At 40.0% G+C, this 25,990-nt stretch overlaps 1 protein-coding gene across 3 annotated transcripts in view; it reads left to right on the forward strand.

Moving 5' to 3' along the window:
• The first annotated feature begins 2,046 nt into the window (after positions 1–2,046).
• FBLN1 (fibulin 1) overlaps positions 2,047–25,990 on the forward strand; it is an 83,310-nt gene continuing 59,366 nt past the window's right edge. The window contains exons 1-3 of one of the 3 annotated variants that reach the window (XM_042890470.1): positions 2,047–2,581; positions 15,132–15,231; positions 23,679–23,814. In XM_042890470.1, the coding sequence (XP_042746404.1) occupies positions 2,506–2,581; positions 15,132–15,231; positions 23,679–23,814 (312 nt within the window). In that variant the 5' untranslated portion in view covers positions 2,047–2,505. Of the gene's footprint in view, positions 2,582–4,094; positions 4,154–15,131; positions 15,232–23,678; positions 23,815–25,990 lie in introns of those variants that run through there. The other 2 variants (XM_042890469.1, XM_042890471.1) reach the window with 2 other exon arrangements.

Raw genomic sequence — 25,990 nt, forward strand, 5'->3', positions numbered from 1 at the left:
AAGGATTACAAGGCTTTTGCAAACAGATGTAAGAAAAAAAAAATGTGGTTGTGCATAATGTTCTCTCTCATAAGCCCTTACTTTCCATGGACTTCCAGGAGCTTTGAACTGAGCACCAAGTGCATGGCTTAGCTCACTAAAAAGCCTGGGGTCAGTAATTAGAATCACATGTACTTGAAGCCACTGAATCTGATTGTAGGTGGGAGTGCCAATTTATACTGGAGATATGTATTAATATGAAAAAGAAAAAGGCAATCAAGAGCTACTATCCAGATCTTCAGAAGGCCATAGCTGTGAGGCTTTCTAGAAATATTTCTTAAATTCTCAGTTGAGTTTGCCTCATTCCTGGTAAACAACTTGTGGTGGCAAACTAAGCAGGAAGAAGGAATTCTTACTCTACAGATGATGTTAATCAGGATAAGCCCGTGTGTGGACTAGCTTTCATGTGTGACTTTATATTGCTTCAGTAAAACTGGTGAACTTCTTTATATTCATCTTTTATCAGGTTTAAAGTAACGTGAAATAAGCCACTGTAGAATTGCCTCTAGGGTTTCAATGAGGAGACACTGCTGTTCCGGTTAAGCTGGTGCAAAATTTAGACAAGGTGTGATTTTTGTTAGTTGCCTCTTGCAGCTGTCTGATGTATTAAAAACTGCAGCTGGGAGGAAACTGCCTAAGTCCCACTATAACTGGTGCAAGAAGATTTGAAAACAGGGCATTTAAAAAAGAGACAGAAATAGACAGGCATGTGTAGAAAAGGGAAGCAAAATACTCCTGAACAACATCAGTCCTCCATCCTTCCTCAGCTTTTTTAAACTGTCCCCTACAAACAAAATAGGGGAGAAAAAAAAAAAAAAAAAAGGGGGGGGGGGGGGGGGGGAAGGAAAAAATAAAATAAACAGTGGTCAAGAAAGGATGACCTGAGCAGGGTATGTTCATGGCATGAGGAGTGGGGATAGGACTCAGTTCTTTGATGTCTTCCTGCAGCAGTGAGGAGGCATCAGTAGAAGATGGATGAAGCTGGGTGCAGAGGGAACAAAATGAAATGGTCTTTCACACAGGCAGTGGAAGATTGATGTAAGTCTGTTGCCAAAGGATATTTCAGGTGATAAAGGTTTACGAGAACTCATGGTGAGACTGGATAAATACCTGGAATAGGAATTCACTGAGGGCTACTAAGTACACAGAAATTACGTTGCTCTGAGGAAATGTTCCAAACTCAAAGCAGCTGGAGGCTTGCAGGATAGCTGAGAGAAGGCTTTCCTTGGGTTTGCCCTTCGTCCAGTGACCACTTGCAATCACTGCTGAAGACAAGCTGTTGGGTTAGTTGGACCCTTAGCCACATGGCCTCTGTTCTTTTCTAAGGAAAGAAGAGAGCAAGTCACCAGGGGAAGAAAAAAAAATCTGCATACTTTCAGCTCTCATGCGTGTTAAATGCTTTTTTCCAGTTGGATGTTTTTAAGAGAGATACATGTATTGAGTTATTGAGTGCTCACAAGATGAATAGTCCAATCAGAGTCCCCTGTGGCACAACTGCGAAAGAAATATAAAGCAACTTACAGCTGTTCCTGAGGAAAACCGATGGCAGAGTGGAATGGAGCAATGAACTCCCTGTTTGTTTCTACACGTATTTGCATGTAAACATTGTCCCCGCGTTATCTGAAAGATCTTGGCAGCAACACAGCCAACTGAGCACCTCCAACCCAGCTTTGCCTTTGACCACTATCAGTGTTTGTGTTCCTGTTTAAATAAGATAATGGAGGTGGGGGTCGATAGAGCAGAACTGTCTGCCTCACCTGGGTAGAAATTCTCATCCTGATATTTTACAAGTAGTAAGATCGGTGGGGTTTTCTTTTCTTTTTTTCCCCCCAGTGAAGTTCGTTTAGAGAATCTGGAATATCTCTCTCTTTTTAAAATCCTTTGTACTGAGAAAAGAAAAAAAAAAAAAAAAAAAAAAAAAAACAGCAGAGTAAAATCCATGGAAAGACCACGGAGGGGTGGGGGGGTGTTGAAAATCTCTCTAGAGGTTAAACCTTTCCTCCCCTGCTAGGTGGTTTCTTTTGTTTTTCTCTGCTTTGCCTTTGTTTGTGGCTTTCTCCCACTTGGCTCCGACAGAATTCGCTGCCTTTCTCGCACACGGAATCAGTCAGGCCGTCCCTAGGTTCATGCTGAGGATCTGTAAAGTTTTCCGAGCCGAAGGGAGTCACATTTACAGCCCAGCCTGTGTGGGGGTGGCGAGGAGAGAGTAGGGGTATCAGCACAACAGGGGCTCTGCCTCCGAGCCGCGGTGCCGCTCAGTTCTGCTGAGCACTTGCAGGCTGTGTAATTAACCGTGGGAGGCAGTGAATTAAATCTTTGTAAAGCCCACCGGGCGGGGGGTTCCTGCGAGCTCTTTTCCAACCGGTCTCAGGCGGCTGGGATATAACATCAGCCACAGCAGCAACGGCGGCGAGCGAGAAGCGGGGAGAGCCAAGCCCCGCTCGGTTCGAGTGCTCCCGCCGGCCGATGGACAAGCTCCGCGGGGCCCGGCCGCTGCGGCTGCTGCTGCTCCTGGCGCTGCTGCCCGCGCTCCGGGGCCAAGGTAAGTGCGGGAAGCGGCACCCAGCGCGGGAAGCCGGCGGGGGTCCCGGCGGGCTGACCCGAGGGGAGAGCGGGAGTAAACTTAGAGCGAGGAGCCGCCGGACTTCCCTGCGGCTTTCAGCCCCCCCTCTCCTACTCATTTCTCGCCTGTGCCCCTGGACGTCCCGGACGGGCTTTAAAGCGCCGCTGCCACGTTCTTGCGAGGAGAAAGGCGTGGCGAGCACCGCGCCCGAGGCTCCGGGCAGGCAGGTTAGCTGTGCCGCGCGGAGCCGGTGAGCCGGCCGGGCGGCGGGGCCGGGTGCGGCCCGCTGGGTTAGGCAGCCCCGGAACAGCGACACGAGGAGCCCCGAGGCCGGCCTCGCAGAGAGGGCAGGTGTGAGCCGCCGGGCAGCCGGCTGCACTCCAAAAGTGGGACTTGGGTCCGAGGGAGAGCTGGAGATGCGGCCGAAGCAGGAGGCAGTGAGGCAGGGCGCAGGCCTGTTAAAGGCAGAACGTGAAAAGTCCGAGTGGCACTGAGTGGTGGAGTTGGTGAGGAGGGCGAGGACCTGGGTCCTGCTGGCCCTGTCTGTATGCCGTGCACGTATTTGCCTGTTCTCTCGGCACCGCATCAAAAGAGGATATTGGTTTGGTTTGACTCGGCGGGGCATATGAAAGTGTAACTGTTAAGACATGTCAGAGAAGCTACTTTCATGCTGTGACAGTGCGTTCATCATAGCTAGCGGCTAAGTGGCATCTGTCTGCCAAACTCTGAGGGGCCGTTCAGAGCTCAGGCTGGATCATCCTGCACGCCAGCAAACATTTACAAACACGTGGCCCCCGACTTAACGACGGCAGACAAAAGCCAGTGAGGTAATTTATTATTTACTATCACTGCATTTTGGCTCTTGGATTTCCCAATTGCGTGGCGGTTGTCACAGCCGTCCTTTGAAATACTTGCCGTGGATGGAGATGTTAGCCACTCCTTTTAAAGACGGAGGAACAGAGTAAGGAGGGAATTGGAAAGCGAAGTTTGGTGCTAAAATCCCAGGATAACTTCTACTTTCTGAGGACAGGGTACTTTTGTGGCTTTGATGTTTCACAAGGAAGGGACATCATAATATTGACTGCTGAAAATTGCTGTAAAATACTGAATAACTTCACTTTGTAATTCAGTGTACCTTTAACCTTAGCTCATTCACTATATATCATAAAATATATGACATAAAATACGTCATTGGATGTGCAATGTCAGGTTTTTGAAATTTACTGCAAATTATAGACAAATTTGGCAGAAAAAGGTATATCAGGTCTTTATTCTCAAACAAAAATCAGAACTCCAATTTCACTGGGAATTGCTGTGTCTTCAGAATTCTAAAACAGTAAATTAGATAAAACTAGACTTAAATTTCTAAGGGTAAATGAGGGTCCTTGTTTAGGATACTGCTTCTTGAAGAGAAGACTTTGCTACGGTAATTGTAATCACTGTAAGATTTTTCTTTTACATGGCCATCTGTGTTTTGCAGGCAAATGAGCTACTTACATGGCAAGCTCATATTGTTTGAGTGTACGCTCTTTGGGGCAGAGTCTCCTCTGTGTGAGTAGTGTAAAGAGGCTTGGGATAAAGGCAATCTCGTGAGGGCTTTAAAATGATGTAATTGTCACATTATCAACTTATTTCTGAAATACAGCCTCCTCATAAACTTGTTTCTTTCACCTTTCTTATTTGCTTTTCTCTTCTAATGAATTATCAGATCATCTGTGATCAGTATCTATTGATTAAAGACCTGGGGCTAAGTTCAGGGGAACTGCCCAATGCATGTGAAAATAGAATGCTTATAAGAATGTGCATACTTAAATTTTATGATGCAACTTCATTTTACTTTAGACATTACACTTTTATTATAACATTTTTTGCTTATAAACTGCCATCCCTACTGAAAAAGGTGGATTAGTCACATCATTATGTCCAGTCAGTGTATGAACAGTTCACCCTCTCGCTGGGTATTTGGCATGTCTTGGTACTACAGACACAGACAGTTTAACTCACTAAACATCTGGAAACATGTCTATTCAGTGTGAGCTTATAGTTTGTAATAAAAAAAATGTTCCACTGAGTTTGTGGAATGAGTTTTATTTTAAGATCATGATTTTTACATGTGCTTTTATAGCAATAAATTTATAAGAAATATGTGGGTGGAGTAGGACTTATAAAAGGCTGGTCTTTTTTGCCTGCTATCATAGCTACTCTCTCTAATCATAGAATCATAGAATGGCTTGAAGATTATCTAGTTCCAACCCCCCTAAAAATCACTTACCACCCAAAAATCTAATTCTAAAGCATGAGTGCTGTCTACCTCTAAATTAGTTTTCAGCTGAAATTCCTTTTAATAGACCATTTTCAGGCATGATGTTTTATTGCAATCAGGGGAAGAGCAAAATGTTAAACTCTTGTTTTTCATCTCCGTAATTGAAAGCAGACGTGTTAGTCAAATCCAAGATGAAAATCCATAAACTAACTTATCAAGTTACTGCAGTGTGTTTATATGATTATTTAAGATTTCAGGCAAAATCTGATAGCAGGTCAGTGGATTTTCAAAATCTATTTATTGATATGTATAGCCTATTCTGCAAGCTTGATATCAACTCATGTACTGTCAATAAATAGCTGTGTCAAGACCAACTTGTTCAGCAGTATTTTTATTAGCATTTTTGAAAAGGAAAGGTGAATCATAGCTCTTCCAGAACTTGCCTGAGATAGTTACCCAGGAACATAAAAGAATATAAACTTGTTTTCATGAGTTATGGATAGACCTAAAGAAGTAGGTGTCAAAATCAATTTGATAAGCAGAATAAGTGTCTACTGTCTTCAAAGAATACTTGTAAAGAACACAAGGGGAATGAGACAGAGAAGGTCAAGAAAGAGAAGATTGAAATCTAAATTAAAAAATCATGGTATGGGTAAGAATCTTCATGGTAAGATAAAATGGCTTCTTATGGAAAAGATAAATAAACCGAACTCTGTGAATACAAGTAGCAAACAGTGGTGCCTGCCAGTGACAAGGAATAAGGAAAATGGAAGAAGTTGAGGAAGGAAGAAAATAGCAGATAATTTTAGCCAGAATAGACAAATGTTTTTGTAAAGCACTCAGGAAATGTCAGGCACATATATTTACATGTGGATTAGATGAAAGGAAATAGGTCAGGAGCTGGGATTTTAATAGTTAAGTCATTACATGCAACTGGAAGATTGGATGACATTATTCCAAGATAAAATGTGTAAGTGGAGGCAGAAGACTAAGACTCTGCTGAGTCAGAAATGACAGAAAGGCTGTCCGCAAGGAAGTTAGTGAAGGAGTCAATAGGAGCAAGAGGGAAGATATTGCAAGAGGTCACGTGAAGCCAAAAGAATATGAAGTGGAGGAAGGGTCAATAAAGATCAATGAAGAGACCTAGAAGAATGTGAGGAATTCTTGGGCATAATATGGTGTTAGTAAAACGTAGCTTGGAAACAGGAATAGTCAAAGTAGTAACTACAAAGGCAGCATAGTGGGTATTTTTCATTGGCAGGAACACGGCATACAATAAGGGAAAAATTACAATAGTAACTTGCCAGTTTATCAGACAAGATGATGATTCTTATCCTGCTACAGCCACCTCTGGCAAGACAGTAGGGCACTGCAGTGAGTTATGCTGAAATTACTAGTAAAAGTTGTGTTGAAATTCTTCTCTTGTTGACAGAACACAACAATCTTCAGTGCTAATGTTTTCCTCAGTGCACTGGCACATCTTCTGCTAATGCAGTTAATGAAACTACTTGCCTTCACTTTAAAATAAAAAGTAACACTTTTTTTCCCCAGCACTTGTGAGTCCCCTGTGCTTAGTATAACCTACTTTAGACTTTTTAAAAATTTGAGAGATTGTCCTCTGGTTTTCAAGTCTGCAATGTTTGATCTTGAAAAGGAATTGAAGAAGAATTTCTAAATTCTCAGGAATTTTCACTTGAACTCATTTCAGTTAATCCAATTTATTTCAAGTTTTCCTTCAGAAAGAGCTGACAGACAGCTCTGATGAAGATTTACATATTTACTGCTTAAGTACAGGAGAGTCATGTTATTTTTGAGATTGCCAAATACAAGCCAATAGCTTGTAAGATGTTTTCTGATAAGAAGCTTTTAGTATTTACTAAGCTCTATACTGTACAAACGATACCAGCACTACATTTGAAACAGAACAGACTATCAGTCTGCTCTGAAGCTCTTTTACTGGCTGAGTTCTGGGTTCAGAGTACAGAGTACCTTTAATGTCAGTACTTCCAAAGAAAATCTCAAAGAGCTACATAGCAGCTTGTGGTTCAGTATACGTAATTTGACTAATGAGGAAAATCTCATATAAGACAGTTTTAATAATGTCTCTAAGAGAACCTTTCCTAACTCATTGCTGTATAACTATATATAAAAAAAGGATCTTTATTTTCTACAGGTTCCTTCCATGTTCATTAGTTACTTGAACCTTGTCCCATTGTGCTGTACATTTTATACAGTCAGTATAGTCTTCAGACTATTCTTTAAATGTAGCAATAGAAGAAAATCAGAATCATTCATCTTTGTCCATTTATATTTTCAATAACCATGCTTACAGAGTAGGTGTATGTCATTTAAACAGTATATAATAATATTATTATTGTTATTATTATTGCTGATTCTCTGGTCAGATGAAAATAGAGAGATCCCAGTATGAAACTGACAACAATTTTACAAAATTGAGAAGGTGCGGGAATGTTAGAGCATGAATTTGTTTTAAGCTCTGAGATGAGCTGCTCAGTCATATTTTCACATACTTCCTATTTCAATTGCTTTAATTTAAATATATATGTTCACTTGGACTTGTTCCAAAGCTATTTGAGGTCTGTCTGTTATTTATTACAGTACATTTTGGATCATGGCCTTTATACAAACGAGCAGGACTAATAATAAATTATAACATCTTATATAAAACTTCTCAATGACGTATTCTCTGAAGATTTGAAATGAGAAATCATGAGAAGATAAAAAATTGTTCTTAAATGAGAAAGGAAAATACACTGCTTAGGATTATCAGCACTCTGTGAAGTAATTTTATTTTAAAAGTTCAGGGTTGGGAAAGCAGCCTTTCTTGATATTGTTGTGAGCAACTAAAAAGAGGTCTGCCTACAACTGCCAAATTTTATTATTTCTGCTAGAGTTGTGGATACAAGAAGATAACCTCTCACAGGCTCTTTTATCCTTGTTTTCTATGGCATTCTGGTATGCATTTGGGTTGCCTTATGGTTTTCCTGCAATAGATGGAGTATTTTCTAATTTTTTGAGTAGGCAATTGCCTTCCTTTTTGAAAGATTTTTTTTTTTATTAGAATTTAGACAATTTTTTTTTTTTTTTAAAACACACTTAGTATTTACTTTTTCCATCAGAAGAAATAAGGCATGTTACAAAAAAGCATTGCATCCCTTATCACCAAACACATCAGCTACTTCATCCCCAGCTGCCACCATCAACAGTTTTAAGAGCTTCATTTTATAGACTGCAAACAGACACACCTCATAAATTGAGGTTTGGCCATATTTGAAAAATCCCCTTAATTGTGTGATGGCCACTGCTGGTGCTACCAGAGCCACATTCCCCATAAATGAGTGTTCTCCAGACCTAAAAAAATTTCCAGTAAAAATGCTGGCTGTTTTAAAACCAACCACAAAACACTCTAACATACCAGGCATTTCCTTTAGGGTGCTGCTACTTTAGTTAGTATGCTAGCTGGGTTTTCTCAGTAATCTCAGCTGTCCTGAAATAATCACACTCAGATGAGAAATCATCTGAAGGTAGAAACTGAAACCATTAAGGGTGCTTGTGGAGAATATTCCCTTTTTAAGCAACACGTGAACCGTGAGTGATTAGCTGTCAGTCCGTAACTTTTAAGCCCTCCCTGATTGGAAAGAGGCACCATTTTCACAGGTTCCCTCAGAGTAGCCTTGAGCAGCACTGGGGAGGACTGGTGGGTGGTGGAGCTGGGCCTTGTAGGATGCAGTAGATCCACTGTTTTGTGTTTTTGTCAGGAGGGCATCCTGGCTTCAGGTTTCGTGTTGTATGTGTTATAAAGCTCGAGCTGGTATCATAGAATCATAGGATGGGTTGAGTTGAAAGGGATCTCAAAGATCGTATATTTCTAGACCCCCTGCCATGGGTGGAGCTGCTACCGATAGGTCAGGTTGCCCAGGGCCCCGTCCAACCTGACCCTGAGTGCCTCCAGGGATGGAACATCTGCAGTTTCTCTGGGCAGCTTGTGACAGTGCTTCACCACCTTCTGAGTAAATAATTTTTTCCTAGCATCTAATCTAAAATCTTGCCTCTTTTAATTTAAAATAATTCTCTCCTGTCCTATCGCTATCAGACTGTGTAAAAAGTCAGTCTCCCTCCTGCTTTATAAGCTTCCTTCAAGTACTATTAGGCCCAATGAAATCTCCCCAAAGTCTTCTCTTCTCCAGGCAGAACCAGCCCCACTCCCCCAGCCTTTCTTTACAGAAGAGGTGCTCCAGCCCTCTGATCATTTCTGTGGCCCTCCTTTGCACCCTCTCCAACAGCACCATATCTTTCTTGTGTTGGGGGCCCCAAGCTTGGATGCAGTACTTCTGTATTTGTTAGGAAAACTGTCAGAGAAATTTAATGGAAGGACTAAGAATAGCTAACTGTCCAAAAGAGACAATGTTTACAACCTGCTTCTCCTTCCAACCCCCAGATCACTCCAGATTGCTCCCTTATTTACCCACTCAAATTTTTTTTTTTTTTTTTTGGCTTGATACTTCCTTCACAGAGGTGTGGAGAAGATTCTTTGAAAGGAGGAAAAGTAACCATTTGCTATACTTCTTACTCTAGATGCGTAAGGGAGGAAGAACTTAATTCCAGTTTAATTCTGAAGAAATCCAGCAAATACACCATCTCATGCTGAGGGATGCTGTGCTTTGCTTCATTGCTCCATTACTCTCAGTTCAAAGTGTTTGTTTCAGGAATTTGTGAGGCCAAGTTTTTCATTGTATGTTGTTCTCTTTCATCACTTCTTCCTCTCTGTGTGCGTAATCCCTAGGTTTACCCACAAGATTGGGTGCAACAAGGCAGTCTTATCCTGTTTCTGTTACAAGTTGGACTTTCGAAATCAGCTTTCTTCCCTTGTCTAAATGTGTCTCTGTGTCTATTTGATCCTGTATGTTGCCAGCTAGTATTTGCGTTGCCAGAAAGAGCTTTTCTACAGTTTGTAGAATGGATAACCAAAAAAATTGAAACTGCAAATTCTAGCCACCAGTACTTCACTGCCATCCTTGCTACAAAGGCAGCTGACCTGTCTACCTAATATTAGTCAGGTATCATAGTTTTGTGAACAATTAGTATGGCAGTGGCAGAGCTGGCCAAGCACAGTTAGTCTGCACTGAACCTACATCACAGTGAAGCCTTGGCCAGAAGGATATGCAGTTTCTCCGAATTCATCAGAAGAGTATAATTTTAGAGGGAGGCTGGGAGACAAAAAACACGACCCTGATTAAAACAGGATTGCCAACTTGTCATTTTGAGGATCTAATAATGTATATAGACTTGCATTATTCTTTTCAGCTAGGAATTATATGAGTACTGCTAGTAAGAGAGTTTTCTTGACAAGAAAGATATGCTGTAAAAGTTGAAAATATTTTTTCTAATTGGAAACCTAAACTAATGCGTGTCTGTTGTAAGCAAGAGTTCCAGAAATTCAGGATGACGTACTGTTGCTGAAACTTGGACTGGTTGGACTGGTGTTGAGCTTTTACAGAGTCTGCCTGCTGTCTGTATCGGCATATGCTGAGAAGTGATAATCATGTTCTGTTCTCTTGCATTCCATTAGTGCTGAGTCTCTTACAGTGTAAATCGATGTGCTTAAAAGATTGAAAACATCTTAGTAGGAAGTTGTGACCTTAACCCCTTGCCCCGGACTTATTTCCAAATCTGTACCCTACTACAGCTGGTTGTGTGTGCTGGGGAGTCGATGAATATCATGGTCACTTCACTTGTAGTGAGGAACTAGAAGGCTTGAATAGCACTAGCTTGGTAAGTCCACCTGTGCTTAGGTGTAGCTTTGGTCTGATAGTATGATCAGTGATAGCAGTTTATAAGTTATCCATAGATCAGCACTGAGTGATGAACAGCTATCTTAATCCTGTGTTGTGCATAGGCTTTTCCATCAGCTGTGCAGCTGTACAGAATAGCTGCTATTGTAGGTTGTTAATTAAAAAATCTGACCTTTTTTGATCTAGGTAGAAAGCTAGCACCATGAGAATTGTCCAATCCATTTTAGTCCTGCTTACTTCTTCCATGATTCCCAGCAGGAATTCAGGGTTTCTCATTCCAGGAATCATGCTTTTGGATAACAATCTTAAGCTTATCTTTCTTTTACAGAAATTATTAACTGTAGCAGCTGAATAAGCAGTTATTACATCATAGAAGTCTAAAGTTATAGAAATTTTTACAGAATTTGACCACATTTTTTGCTTTGAGCTCCTTCAGAGTATGGCAGTCCTTTTAAGATTAGCAAACTACTTTTTTTAAAACAACCATATGCTGCAGCATGTTTTGCCAATGTCAGCATAATTTGTAGCTAGCAGATGAATACATCATGTGCACAAAATGTTTTAATTACTGTGACCTTTAACCAGTTGTTATCTGATAAGTGCCTTCACAACAGCTTTTATAAAATTAGATATCTGAATTCCAGCTGTGTTTCTTCTGTCCTTTTCCTTGAAGAGGACTCCTGGAAGTTCTCTCAGAATACTGCACAAACCACCTTAACATCAAGATAGGGATCCCAGCTGTTCCTATATTAACATGTAGAGTTTTTACAACTCATGTTCTCATTGCTGCCCTTCTGCACATACTTTTTTACTGGGATAAGGTAGTGAGGGAGATGCATCTGATTTTATCCAAATTAGGCTTGAATTTTCTCCTGAATTGGTCAAGTAACCTGCAAAATCTGGATGAGAAGTAAATGTTACCATCTTAACAGATCTTGGTTTTATCATCATATCTTTGTCTCATGACATCAGAAAGCTGAACAATTGCTTCAAAAGCTCACACAATGGACCACACAGTGTATGCCTGCATATTACAACTTTCCTGTAGAGTTCTTCTTTCCAAATAAAAATACATATTTTATCTGAATGCAAACAGTATAATCAGCTTTTTCCCAGAAATGTTTTGTCTCTCAGACGCCTGAGATTTCTTTGTCTGAATTGCGTATAACATTAAGCACTTGGCTAAACGGTTTTAGGGGCACTAAGTTCAGAAGAGCAGTACTGTAATGTGTATTTAATCTCTAGCATTCCAGCACAGAGGGGTGCTATGAGCCACTCAGCTGCAATAAAAGCCATGTAGTTATATTCAGAAGGAAAAAAAAGAATCATTACTTTTTACACAGTAAGTGAGAATCCTTGAGATGTTGTTGTCAAGGTAGTTTCTATTGTCTGCTTTCCACTACCCCTTCTTTCCAGGTCCTATATATGAGGAACTTCTCGTTATTAGAAGTGAGACATGCCATAGCTGCCCCATGCTGTTGGTCCCCTGAAGAAGATGAAAAAAGCACAAATGGTCTGAATACAAACTGCTTGCCCAAAGACTTCCAACTGGAAGCCACATGAATATACACATTTACAGTTCAGTCCACAACACTGGAAAAATGAAGTTACAAGGCACTAAGTCTATCCTGTTTCTAAATAATCGTTAGTAACTCTTAATGCCAAAAATATCAGAATAAATTCCAGTGCAGTCAGGAGATGAACCTTGAGGTGAGACAAGCACTTTTAGAGATTTTGCAAGAATAGAGTTTTATCCATGAAATACCATTTTAAAAGGCAAACTGTGAAGCAAAGCTAGAGAAAATGTTTTCCACTCTTTTATTGTTATGTATGAGAAGAATGGCCTTGAGGGTGGAGTCCTTTTTTTTTCTGCTTGTTTTCCACTTCCCCCTGTTCTCCAGAGAGTTCTAGCAGGATCTTTGGAGGATATGAATTCTGATGTCACAAAAGAAATAAAAAAAAAGAAAAAGAAAAAAAAAGAAAGAAGGGATATTGGACCACAGTTGTCCCTCAACAATCTATCTGGAAGCCTTCTTTTTCTGGACACACTTCTACAGAGGAAGTTGCTTAGCTTGGCCTGCTTTGAATTCTTGAGTTATTTGGTTGGAGTAGAGGTGTATTGCCAGAGCTGGGAGGAAGAATCTGTATCCAGAGCCAGGGATTGTCCTTCTGGAGAGGAATTTGGCTAAAGACCCATTTGTACAAAGCCATGCAAAAGCCTGCAGCCAGCTCTGCGCTTCAATTAAATGTGTATCATTTTTCAGCATGAGTAAGATTAATTGCAGTCAACAGCACTAAAAAATACAATTATTTGTAACACATTGTATGAAATTCAATGCATGAAATGTTTGTTAGCAGTATACTGGCAGACAGAGAGCAGCAGACAGGATCCCCTATTCCCAAAGAAAAGATCAGACACAAATGTATGTCTTTCACCACAGGCGGATATTTATTCACAGGACAGATTTTCCCGGTATCATTATTAGCTGCAATTAGCTTTCAGACGCTGGCATAAATTTTGGACACAGTGAGGAATTCAAGAGAAATATTGCCTGGAATTCAGAGTTACAGTTTTGATCAGTATTTTGGATATGCAAGTAAGGCTAGAAGAATGACCTGGGTCACTGAGTACAAAGCTCTCTTATAAACTAACATTAAATGCAATTCCATTTAGAAATATGATGATTTTCTTATTAAAGAATGTTTGGCTTGCTTGATCCCATCATTCTGATTACTGTTTACCTCTGTGATATTTGTTGACAGAAACCACATCCTTTCACAAGCTTTACTTATCTAGGCTTAAAGTAGTCTGTTTGTTTGGTTGTTTGTTTTTTCTGGCCTCCCCTCATGTACCTAGGCTTTGATTCCTCTGTCCATCCTCCCAGCCTTTCTTCACATATTTTCTATTTTGATTTAATCTTTCCTAAAGAGAGATAGCAGAATTATTCTCAGTGGTTGAGAAATTTGCACAGTAGGAGTAGTAGCATCCTTAAGGGTACCAACCCTTAGATGACTGGTACATCCTAAAATCTTATCTAACGTTTTTTCTTGGAATTGTTAGGTTATAATCACTTATCAGGAATACAGGTTATTCTCTGAAAGCAACTATGTTACTGGAGAGGGTTATCTTCTGGCTTTCAGCTGCTCTTTACTGCTCTGTGAATGAAAGTCTGCCACTTGAGGAACTCATCTAAGTTCCTTCTGGTCTTTGTCAAAATAAATGTGATCATGAACAGGTTAAATGATTGCAACAGGTTAGGAGGTGGGTGGGTCTGCAGACAGGTGGAAGGAGGCTATAACCCTCAGAGAGCAGGAGCACTTGGAGAAGAACCTCATTACTAGTACAGGGAGAACCAGAGGAACTTCTCTAATCACTTTCATATCCTCCTGTTCTGAAATGGTTTCTAGGAGAATTTTCTCCCATCAGCTTCCCAGGTTGTGAGATGACACTGACAGATTTGTACTTTCCCCAATGTTCTCTCTTGCCCTTTTGGAAGATGGGGGGATGTTTTTTCAGTTCTTCAGGAACTTTTTTCAGAGCAAAGATAATCGAGGGTAGTTTCACACTGGCATCAGCCAGTCACCTCAGCACTCCTGGGTGCAACCCATAAGGTCAATTAGTCAAAAATAGATGAAACAAAGGTTGCATATTTTTTATACAAGGAGCTGTTCAGTGTGTGGACTGCAAAATAATTAATAGGAAAATGTGACTCATGTTTTATTCCAAGTTCTGATACACCTGCTGTGCAGTGAACTTTTGCACTTGGAATATGAAACAAACATGTAGTGATTGTCAGTTCATTATTTAGTTTTCTTCAATTGGAGATTTCAGCAAAAATAATGCTCTGCACGGATAATTATCTTAAGTATGCTTTTGCTCTGAGTTTCAGGTATCAATTGATTTCCGTATAATTTTTCTTTCATATGTTAAGTGTACAATATTTTTGCATTACATAGTTTTGGGTCACACAGATTAATTTGATGATAACCTCAGGAAAAAAAAAAACAAACAGTTCTGTAAATTACTTTATAATGAGAATCACTCATCTTTCGTATCACTCAGTTATTTGATTTATCCTGTTTTCTTCTGGATTTTGATGGTTCCTTTTGATACCTTTGATAATAAAGAAGTGCAGTGAGGCATACCTCTTTATTATGCAATCTCTGTCTGAACTGGTTTCTGCTGGAGTATCAGTCCATGGTCTGTGTCTTTATTTGGAAGGATAAACGAAACTGTAGTTTACTTCACAGATGAAGGAATACCTTGAGCTTATTGCAAGGTATTAAAGGATATCTCATTGGGCCTTGGCTGCCTTTCTGTGTATGTGCATTGTGCACATTAGGGAGGGAAAATGAACTATCCTTCTTTCTTTAAACTGACAGATATGGTGCTATTTATTAAGACTGCGATAAATATATTGTTGTGTTTTTCTTTCTTTTTTCATTTCTGCAGATCTTTCAATGGAAGAATGCTGTGACAAGGGTGTTGAATGGGCAAACAAAAACAGAATATGTACTTCTCTACCATTAATTTCTGAGTCCAGAGAATGCAGGTATACAGTTATGCATTATACATTACATGAAAATATACTCTTGTATAAAACCAGGGAAATGGAAGGTATAAAAGCTGATTATAAGTTGAAAAATCTAGCTCTTAAGTAAGAGTTTTTGATATCTGTGTTCTCCAGCCTTGAAGAAACCTGAGAACCAAATTCACTTCCATTAAGTATTTTAAATTTCTGCTGTTGGTCTGGTGCAGTCACCCTGCTCTAACCTGTTCATTGTGCACCGTGTCTCTTAGAAGGTTTTCCACTGATATCTGCTGACAGGGCTTGAATTCAGCCTACAGCCAGTGTATCTCAGCATGGCTTTTGTGATGTCAGCAGAGCATCTTCACTTTATGCTGACTGAAAATATAGCCCAAGTACAAATTTTTGAGCAGATGTTTTTGAAGAAACAGCGGATCGTGTACATGAATAGTATATAGACTCTGTACATATGTATGTATTTAAGACAGTCTCTTAAAACTGCTTCTCTATGATGCCACACAGATAATTGTCTGCAGCTCTTAGTTGTATTTCTTGAAGGGAGAGCTTTAAACTTCAATCAGGGGGGACTGCTAGTTACTTAGAGCATCTGACTTCTATCAAATATATTCTATTGTGTAGAAGAGTAACCTTTACTTAATAAATACATTTCTTAATTCAAATTAGACTTTATATAATACTAATTTATTTTATGCTATCTAGCAAATGAAATAACAAAGTTAAACTTTAAAATTAATTGCACAGTAGTATTTTGGTTATACTGAATGTCTTATATGATCGGAGACATACGTATTTTTTCTCTCAGTTTACGTTGTTTTTGCCATTAAATACACTTGTTACACTTTATTTGGGAAGCTAGCAGTTTGTGGTTGGTAATTTGAGGGACAGCTTCATAGGCAGTTTTATAAACATTGGTTTGCCTCTTCTATCTCCTCAAGTGCACTGCAAAATAATTTAACATCAGTAACTGTAGAAGTGTTGGATTGATCTTTATTATGGAAAGAATGTTTCTCACAGTCCAGTCTGTTCATGTTTTCTGACTTCTGCATTTGTATTGGCATTGAAAGCAGTCTCTTACGCAGAAGAATTGACAGATAACACTTAAATCCGAGTTTAGAAAATACGTGAAGTATCTGAAGAGTTACAGACAAAACATGAGGGAAAATCAGGAAACCAAGTTTATTGAGCAATCTGGGAGCAAGAGTCTTTATGATTATCATTTAATTACTCTGATGTGTGATTCTGCTGTAAATGTAATTCATTTTCAAAGACCACCATTTTAAAGAGTCTGTACGTCTTCATAGGAAAACTGAAAAAAACCTTATTACTACTTTGCCTAACTTTTGTGTATAATTGGCATAGTAAGTGAGTTATAGTGATGTGATAGTAAGTCAGAAATGGGTAAACTCGCATATTCTGTGGGAAGTATGAGCGCTCATTTGACAAAAATAGAAGTGTATAAATTCAGTTGCATCTATTCATGGCTGTGGCATAAATAAACATAACTCCCCTTGAAGCTTGGCTCCACTCTAAAAAATGGCTAAATAAAATTGGCACTCTTAACTACTTTCTTATTTTACTCTAGTTATGGTTGCAGATTGGCATATCTGTGAAAAATACAAGAGAATCACTTTATGATGCCATTTCAGACACAAAAGTAAGAGCCAAATTCTACCCTTTTTATTATTGTAACTGGAGCCATAATGAACAATGAGGGAACATGATTCCCTTTGCAAGCATGCTTGGGTAACAGCACTGATTTTGCATACACATTCCTATTGCACAGAGATGTGAGCAAAACCAAAACCAGATTCAATACGTTTACTGACATCTAGGCAGGGAGAATATGGCACAGGATATCTTATTGGTTACAGATTTCAAAAAGAGCTTCAGATTTCAAAGCTTGCTTTCTATTTAGACACGTACGCAACAGGAGCTGCTGGGGGCCAGTCTGTCTGATGTCTGTCGTTTATTTAGTTGTTTAAAGCACAGCTGGGATCTTCTGAGTATTTACTGCATCATGATGTTGAACAAACAGTCTAAAGTCTAAAAAGCCCCTTGTTTAAAAAGCCATGACCTCCTGGGTGTAGAATCCATTAATACATTATGCCAGAGGGTGCTTGGTTTGTCCCACATGTGCAAAACAGTGCCATGTTCACTGGTTGTATGAGGAAAAAGCTGCCTTATTGAATTACATTGCACCCGCTTGACCTTTTTTCCAATCACTTAAAGCACATTTATAGGAATCCAGAAGGATTTCCATGCAAACACTGCCATTCTAGTAACTGCTGTGCTTCCTAGAAACAAGCAGATAGTTGTGGGCTTCTCTTTAGGATCCATCCCATGAAGTCATTTGTGGTTGCTGAGGGACTTGCCATTTGTGTGAGCTTCACTGAATATAGAACAGTTCATAATGCGGGTGTACATGCTACACCAAAGGCGAGCCAACTGAAGTTCACATGAATTCCTAGGATCTATTTGTTACTTGGTTGCATTTAGCTTGAAACACAGCTCCTAGCCTAAAGTCTTGTCTACAAAGTAGTATAACTTCTTATATTATCACTCTTTAAAATGACAGGGTTTTTTTGTATGCTCTTGTAACTCAGAAAGAGTGAACGTAGAGTTTTGATGAATGATGAATTTGGCTGTCATAACAGCAGCTTTTTGCCCATTCATCCATTTTCTTATAATGTGGTCAAACTCACAGCAGCTGGAAACAGCTGCTTTTTTTTTTTTTCTTTTTTTCTTTTTCTTTTTTTTTTTTTTTTTTTTTTTTGGAAACTCAGTCTGACCAATAAATCTTCCTTTCAAAATGTAGAGTTTCCCCCGCTCAGAACTTTTAGCAAATGAACATAATTCCTGTGCCAGAAATAGCATATCTTCATTTGACAATTGCTTGCCTTTAGCATTGCGTAAAGTTTTTTGGAATTACATTTGGAATAATATTATTCACAATCAGTTTTGCAAGAATGCATTAAAAAAAAAAAAAATTAAAAAAAAAGATACACAACAGACTGCTATTTGCTGTGCACAAACAGAGCAAAAAGGTGATCCATGTTCCCAAGCAGAGACCAGCAGCAGCATTTGAATTCAAACCCAAATAGGAACACAAGGAAGTAATAAGGCATGACTGCTTGGAGTGATAGGAACCAGATGTTTAAGTGCTGGTAGATGGTTGTTGATTTATGCCATTGAAATCCTGGAAGAGCCTGAGACTTCAGACATCAAAATCATGACAGTTTTGTGTCTGAGAAAGCTGTTTACTTCTTGAGAAATTTGTCATCTCTTCTCGTTAGCTAAGTGTGCCTCAGTCATTTTTTGCTTTGCAATCAGATGGATAGAAGAACAATGTTATGCTGTCAGAGTTTCATTGCCACTCATGTAGGATGATTTGCTTAATTCATCACATGAATAAAGGCAGAATCAGTCCTTTTTCTGCCACAAAGTTATCAGTATCATTTCTCTAATTAATATATGGCATCAAGTATAATTTTACCTCTTTCCTTCAAGAAAACTTTTATGAAGTAAATTACAAAATTTAGATACGGATTACAGCTGATTAATTTTGAGGCTTGTTAAATCAATGACTTTTCAGTCCCTTGCTAACCTGCAACATGTGATCAAACATGTATTTTTAATTGTTGTGGAACCCTTTACTTACACCTGTCGTGTACCATTCATAATATCAGATCTTGCTCTTGCTTGTGTAGCATGTTAAACTTTTAGCTGAAAAGATGAAAGGTGGAAGATTCAGCTTGTATTTGCAAAATAATTCTAGAATGGGATCAGTTTGGTTTACTTTCAAATTATTTTTTTCAAAGGCCTTTCATTATGTAAGCTATATAGATGTATGTCTAGCACCTACATATTTTGAAGGCCAACAGGCAAGAGAGATGGAGAGGTTAATGAACAGATTTTGTTGCTTAAGTGAGGATGACAATAAATAAATTGTTTTCAGTGCAAAATTGTTACAATGTTTTTATGGAAAGAAATAGAAAAATAAGTAATTAGGAAATCTACACTGGTTTAGGTGTGTATCATCTAATCTAAAATCTTGCCTCTTTTAATTTAAAATCATTCCTCCTTATCGTGTCACTATAAGACTGTGTAAAAAGACAGTCTGCCTCCAGCTTTTAAGCTTCCCTCAAGTACTGGAGCCTTCTCTTCTGAGCTTTCTCTTTTGCAAGCTGAACCATCCCAGCTCTTCTCAACCTGTCTTCAGAGAAGAGGTACTTCTGCTCTCTGATCATCTTCTTGGCCTTCCCCTGGACCAGCTCCAACAGTTCTGCATCTTTCTTTTGCTGAGTACCCAAAACCTAGATGCAGTACTCAATCCAGGTCAGGCCTCCTGGAGGCAGAGTAGAAGGAGATGATCACCATCCTGTCCCTGCTGACCAGCCTTCTTTTGTTGCAACCCAGGATATGATTGGCTTTCTGAGCTAAAAGCACACACTGCAGGCTCAAGTCCAGCTTTTCATGCACCAGGACCCAAAAGTCCTTCTTGTCAGGGCTCCTGTCTGGGAAAGTTCTCCTCTTCTGGATGGCATTCCTTCCTTCTATTGTGTCAACTGTACCACACATCTTGGTGTCATATGCAAACTTGCTGAGGATACGCTCAATCTCCCTGTCTGTATCACTGATGAAGATGCTGAAGAGCACCGGTCCCAAGATGGACTCCTGGAGTGTACCACTTGTAACTGGCCTCCACTTGAAAAGAGAGTTACTGACAACAGCCCTCTGGTTATGACCACCCAACCAATTCTTTATTCACCAAATAATCCAGCTTTCAAATCCACATCTCTCCAATTTAGAGAACAGTTTATTTTGTGCAGGACCACATCAAGGGCCTTGCAGAAGTTCGTGTAGATGTCATCAGCTACACTTCCTTTGTTCACTGATGCTGTCACTTCATCGTAGAAGACCTTCAGATTGGTCTGGCATGATCTCCCTTTGATAATACCATCCTGGCTGTCTCAGATGACCTCTTTATCATGTATGTGCCTTTATGTTGCTTCCAGGAGGATCTACTCCATTACTTCCCCAGGCACAGAGGTGAGGCTTACTAGCCTATAGTTCCCTTGGTCTTCCTTTCTCCCTTTCTTGAAAATGAGAGTGATGTTTTCCTTTTTCCACTCACCAAAGACTTCACCTGAGAGCCTTGATTTTTTTAAATATGATGGAGAGTGGCTTGGCAACCACATCAGTCAATTCTTTCAGGACCGTGGGATGCATATCATCTGCCCCATAGACTGGTACACATTTAGTCTCATGAGGCAATTTTGGACTTGCTCTGCTCTTACAGTGGGAGGGGTTTTGCTCCCCCATACCCCACCTAAGGTTCAGGATAATGAGAGGTGTGGGAAGACTGACTGCCAGCCTTCTCCATCTCTGTTGTAGCCAGTTTTCGCTCCTCATTTATCAGAGTGGGTACATTCTCCTTTGCCTGTCTCTTCTGATCAACGTTTCTACAGAAACCCTTTTTGTTATTTTTCACATCCCTTGCCAGGTTTTGTTCCTCCTGCACCTTGGCTTTCCTGATCCCTTCTCTGCATGTCCAGACAGCATTCCTATATTCTTCCTAGGCCAACCATCTCTGCTTCTGCTGCTTATGCTTTACCTACATGTGCTCCTGATCCCTTCAGCATCAGCATAATTTCTTAACTTTATTTATAATCTAATTATCTTATAATGGAATAAATTAAATTTTAAATGAATATGTATTCTACACAGAATATGTATTTTCTAAAGATCTAAGTAATATCTGTTAGTGATCCATCTTTCAGAGACTAGAATATGCATGATATTAGCTGAAATATCCTGAGTATTAGTTATGATGCCACATGGTATTAGATATCCCATATGTAATGCTTCCCATCCTAGTAAGATTTCAGCCACATTGTAACTGCATATTATAAGAATCTAATTCAGTAAAGTTTATTTATGCTGTTTTAACTGAAAATCAGAATAAAGCAGAGGAGGAAGTAGTTTTTTTTTAAATCACTAGGAGTAATTAAAAACAAAACAAAAGAAAACAAACAAAACCAAAAACAAAACCAGCAAAGTACTTCTCTAATTTATTTTTTCAGAAGTACTGAACAGGATAATTTTTTTTTTCCTTGCAGACAGACAAATCTGGATGTCCTACTAACCATTACAGTTGGTTCCTTTACTGTGAAGTAGAAAGTGAGTGTGGATCATACTAGGGTCTAAGCTAGGGGAATACGTAGCTTAGCAAAGGTAAGGAGGAAGAATCTTCATCTCTAAAGTCTTGAGTCTAAATTGCTTCTGGTGACATGCTGTAGACACCAAAGAATGACGTGGGTTGGAAGGGACCATAAAGATCACCAGCATGGGAGCTGCTGAGCAGAGGAAGAAGGCTGGTCAGCTGGACTGAGCAAATCAAGGTTAAGACCAGTGATGTACAATTTCTGTAACATTTTTCTCTGCCATCTTTCAAGGGTTTGTGCCTCTATTATAGCCACGCAAGTGTTTACAGTCTCAAGCAATATTTGTTACCAATGTAGCTTCACTGTAGGATTCGGGCAATTAAGTGTAATTTTATTGTTGTTGTTTTGAGAATGAATAAATGGCATTTTAATCTAGTATTTCCATTCAATTGGAAATTCCTTGTTACAGTTGGGGTGGGCCACATGACTTGCGAATACAGCTGTGGGAAACATTTTGAGAAACTTTTTTGTTTGGGTTGCAATTGCCAATTTGTCAGGGATTTCAAAGAGATGTCTTGTATTTGAAAAAGAAAAGAAAAAGAGAAAAAAAAATGCTACACTGGAAATCAAACAGATCTACTGAAAGACTGCTGCTGATTGTTTATTTGTTTGTTTGTCTGCGGCCAACATCTCTAGCTCCTCAACAGGACTAAAAGGATCTGTAAAGTCTCAGCTCCCCCACTCTTAGGCCTGAAGCTCAGGTTTTACAGTCCTGCAGAGCCCTGACAGGCAGACCACCTCGGAGCTGGGCAGGGACTAGAAATTCTGCTTCAGAGGGAATCGCAGCAACAAAAAAGCTGCATGTTCTTCCAGACTGGAACTAAATCAAATATCAAAAACTTCATATATTCTGCCAATAAAGTTACGGTACTGGGCATAACTTCTAGCTATGACTTTAGAGTCTATTTTTGAATAATTTGTTCATGAAGTTTGCCTTTTGTTCCTATCCCTTGAAATTCCATAGCTGTTTTTGTCCATGTGAGAACTGCACTGTCAGACCATTACAGAATCCAGTAAATAAGAATTAGAAATCTCCAGGAATGTAGCTTGATATCCTTGCCTTACCAGCATGCACAGCAAAGCAGTCTAAGCATCATATGAATGTATTCAATGCCATTGATCTATAAGATATGCAGAGCTTCCCATGCTGTATATTTTTTATAGAGCTTTAATATACCTGGGCATGCCTTTTACGTGCTTCTGTTGGACTAGGAATAGAATTATTTTAGAGGCTTGGATTACTTTGGGAAAGTTTCCTTTCCCCTTAGAAAATCCTGCAACTTTATTCACAGTGAACGGCATTTTCAGAAAACTGATGGGTATGTTTATGTCTTGTGTTTATATCTTGTGTGTAGTCTGATTTGTTTCTCTCCTTTTTTGTTCTCTGCTGTTTGTTACAGGTGGTAGTGGTGGGAGGGCATTAAGCCTCAAGCTCTACTGACAGTGCTAGCCCATAGAACAGAGCTGCACATTAGAGGAGTGATGACAGGGGACCTGTCTCCTTGAGTGGGTGACAGATGTAGTAGAGTTTAAAGTCTGCTTGCTCAGAATTTTTCTGCAGGAAGGAGGAGACATTTTTTCAGCTCATTCAATGAAATGGAGAGGAAATGATTTTATGAGCAGCAGAACTACCAAAACTGAGTTTCCTTCTTCACCGTCTTTCTTCTCCTCTTCATTGCAGTACACTCTGTTTCTCACTGTCCTCGGTATCTTGAGTCCATGCCATATTTTCATTTCTCCCACAGCATGACTCTCTGAGCCTCCTTCAGTATGTTGGACTTGTTTGAGCAATGGTCAGCAAATGCTGATGTCGATTGGCCATAGGATTGTGGGTTCTTAGCGTCCAGAGCCTGACTTCCCTTTTCCATTAGTGGGAGGTGCTGACTGGATTCTTATCATTCTCTGTTTAGTCTCCAGCTGTGATAATGCTTACCAGATTGAGTACACTGGCAAATGTAGTTGAAGTTATGCATTTACTTCAAAAACTGTTGTAAGAAACTGTGAGGTAGACAGAGAGTTTAATTGTATTATACATATTACCTTAACTATTAAACAAGTCACCTAGACATTCTGCCTATGCCTAAAAAATATTTTCACTCTGTGAAATTTCATGAATGTCCACAGGAACCTCTTTCCATGTGATTAGTACAAGTGCTAATTGCCAAACCCAGCTGTACTATCTGTTCTTAACTTACGTGTGACATTCTTCTCCCATGCTTCTGTCAGCATGACTCAGGTGCAGTGTTGTCGCAGCAAACTGGAGGAGCACTACTGTTCAGATGGGATTGAATTTGCCAGCGTGCGTGAGGAGTGTGACTCACACAATGGTGAAAATTCCACCTGTGAAGCTGAGTACTTTAAGGTGAGATATCAGAGCTACTCCTGTTCATCTCTTCAGAAATTATATTAACTAGATTAGTATTAAGGTTGATCCCACAGGTCACTGTACTCAGTCCTGATGCATGTAAACAGTTCTTCCCCACCTACGCCTCTTGTCTCAGTTAAGACAGTGAGCTTTGTGCTTCTTTGAGAGAACAGTCCCTCTTTGGGCGAAGCAGTCTACTTAATTATATTTTAGCGAAGACAGATGGTAAATACAAAAGGGTGGAAAGTCTCAAATGGATAATTGGCTAGGAAACTGCTTTTGCATCAACACAGTGTAGGAAGGGATGGGTATGAAACTCAGACTCCTATCAGCTTCAGCTTTCATTAGTTTCATTGCCTAAGATGGTGGTCCTGGGGGCAAGACTGAATAAATCCTCAAAGTGCACTTTTTAATTAGTGTACATATCTTTAGATAGCTGACTTTGATTTACAATATGAGACATCTGTAAGCTTGTAATAACAATATTTGATACTAGAATAAAAATGTTCATCAGTGGCATCTTTATGTGTTCTATCTCCACCTTTATTAATGTCTCTCCTTTTTTTAAAAAAAGAAAGTAATCATAGTCTTACCATTCTGTAGAATGTTTTTGAAAGAAAGTTCTATCAGCAAGTCTGAAACTTTGACCATGACCCAGTCCCGGACAGTCTGGTCCTATTATAGATTTCGTTCAGTGATGGTGAAAATGTGAGAGTGATTTTACTACTTCAGACTACTCAAAAATGCTAAATGTTTTGGTATCATAGAATCATTGAATCAACGAGATTGGAGAAGACCTCCAAGATCATCCAGTCCAATTGTCCTCCCACCACTCACTGAACCATGTCCGTTAGTGCAACATCTAAACATTAGTGAACACCTCCAGGGACGGTGACTCAACTGCTTCCCTGGGCAGCCCCTTCCAGTGCTTGACCACTTTGTGAGAAGAAGTTTTTCCTAATACCCAAACTGAACCACCCCTGGTGCAACTTGAGGCCATTCCCTCTTGTCCTATTGCTGCTTATGGGGAAGAAGAGGCTGATCCCCACCTCACCACAACCTCCTGTCCTGTAGCTGTAGAGAGCTATAAGATCTCCCTTGAGCCTCCTCTTCTCCAGACTAAACAATCCCAGTTCCCTGAGCTACTCCTTATAAGACTTGTGCTCCAGACCCCTCACAGCTTTGTTGCCCTTCTCTGCTCAGAAGGGCCTGAAAATGAACACAGTTCTCAAGATGCAGCCTCATCAGTGCCGAATACAGGAGGAGAATTACTTCCTTGCCGCTGCTGGCAACACTATTTCTGATACAAGCCAGGATGCCGCTGGCCTTCTTGGCTACCTAGGCATACTGCTGGCTCATGTTCAGCTGAGCACCAACCAATATCCCCAAAGTCCATTTCTTCCACACAGTCTTCCAGCCGCTCTGCCCAAAGCCTGTAGTGTTGCCTGGGGTTTTTGTGGCTCAGGTGCAGGACCTGGCACTTGGACTTGTTGATCTTCATCCCACTTGCTGCAGCCCAGCAATGCAGCCTGTCCAGATCCCTCTGGAGGGCCTCCCTTTGGTGTCATCTGCAAATTTACTGAGGGTGCAGTCAATCCTCCTGTCCAGGTCATCAATAAAGACATTAAATAGGACTGGCCTCAATACCTACCCATGGGGAAGTCCAGCTCCCCAGCTGCATTTAACTCCCTTCACTGCCACTCTCTAGGCCCAGCCTTCCTGCGAGTTCCTTACCCAGCAAAGAGTGTACCAAGCCACAGGCTGCCAGCTTTTCCAGGAGAATACTGTGGGAAACACTGTCAAAGGCTTTGCTGAAGTCTAGGTAGGCTACATTGACAGCCTGTCCCTCATCCACCAGATGGGTCACTCTATCACAGAAGGAGATCATACTGGTCAAGGAGGACCTGCCTTTCATGAACCCACACTGGCTAATTATTCAGTTTAAACAAAACCCATCTATTATATAGAGGCTGGCAGAAAATGTCTAACTCAAAAATAGCATTGCTCTCTGAATGGACTGAATGGACCGTGTTCCTGGCAGTAAGACCCCACTGATGGTGGGGTTGTGAAGTAATTCACATTCTCTTTGTGAGTAGAAGAATCATAACATATTCTGTTGAGTCTGGCAATGGCTCGCCACAGACTTTTTTGCACATACATCACGATTTCTTAT

Source organism: Lagopus leucura, unplaced genomic scaffold (genome assembly GCF_019238085.1).
Source record: "Lagopus leucura isolate 7727_CA_CO unplaced genomic scaffold, USGS_WTPT01 Super-Scaffold_100159, whole genome shotgun sequence".
NCBI lineage: Eukaryota > Metazoa > Chordata > Aves > Galliformes > Phasianidae > Lagopus > Lagopus leucura.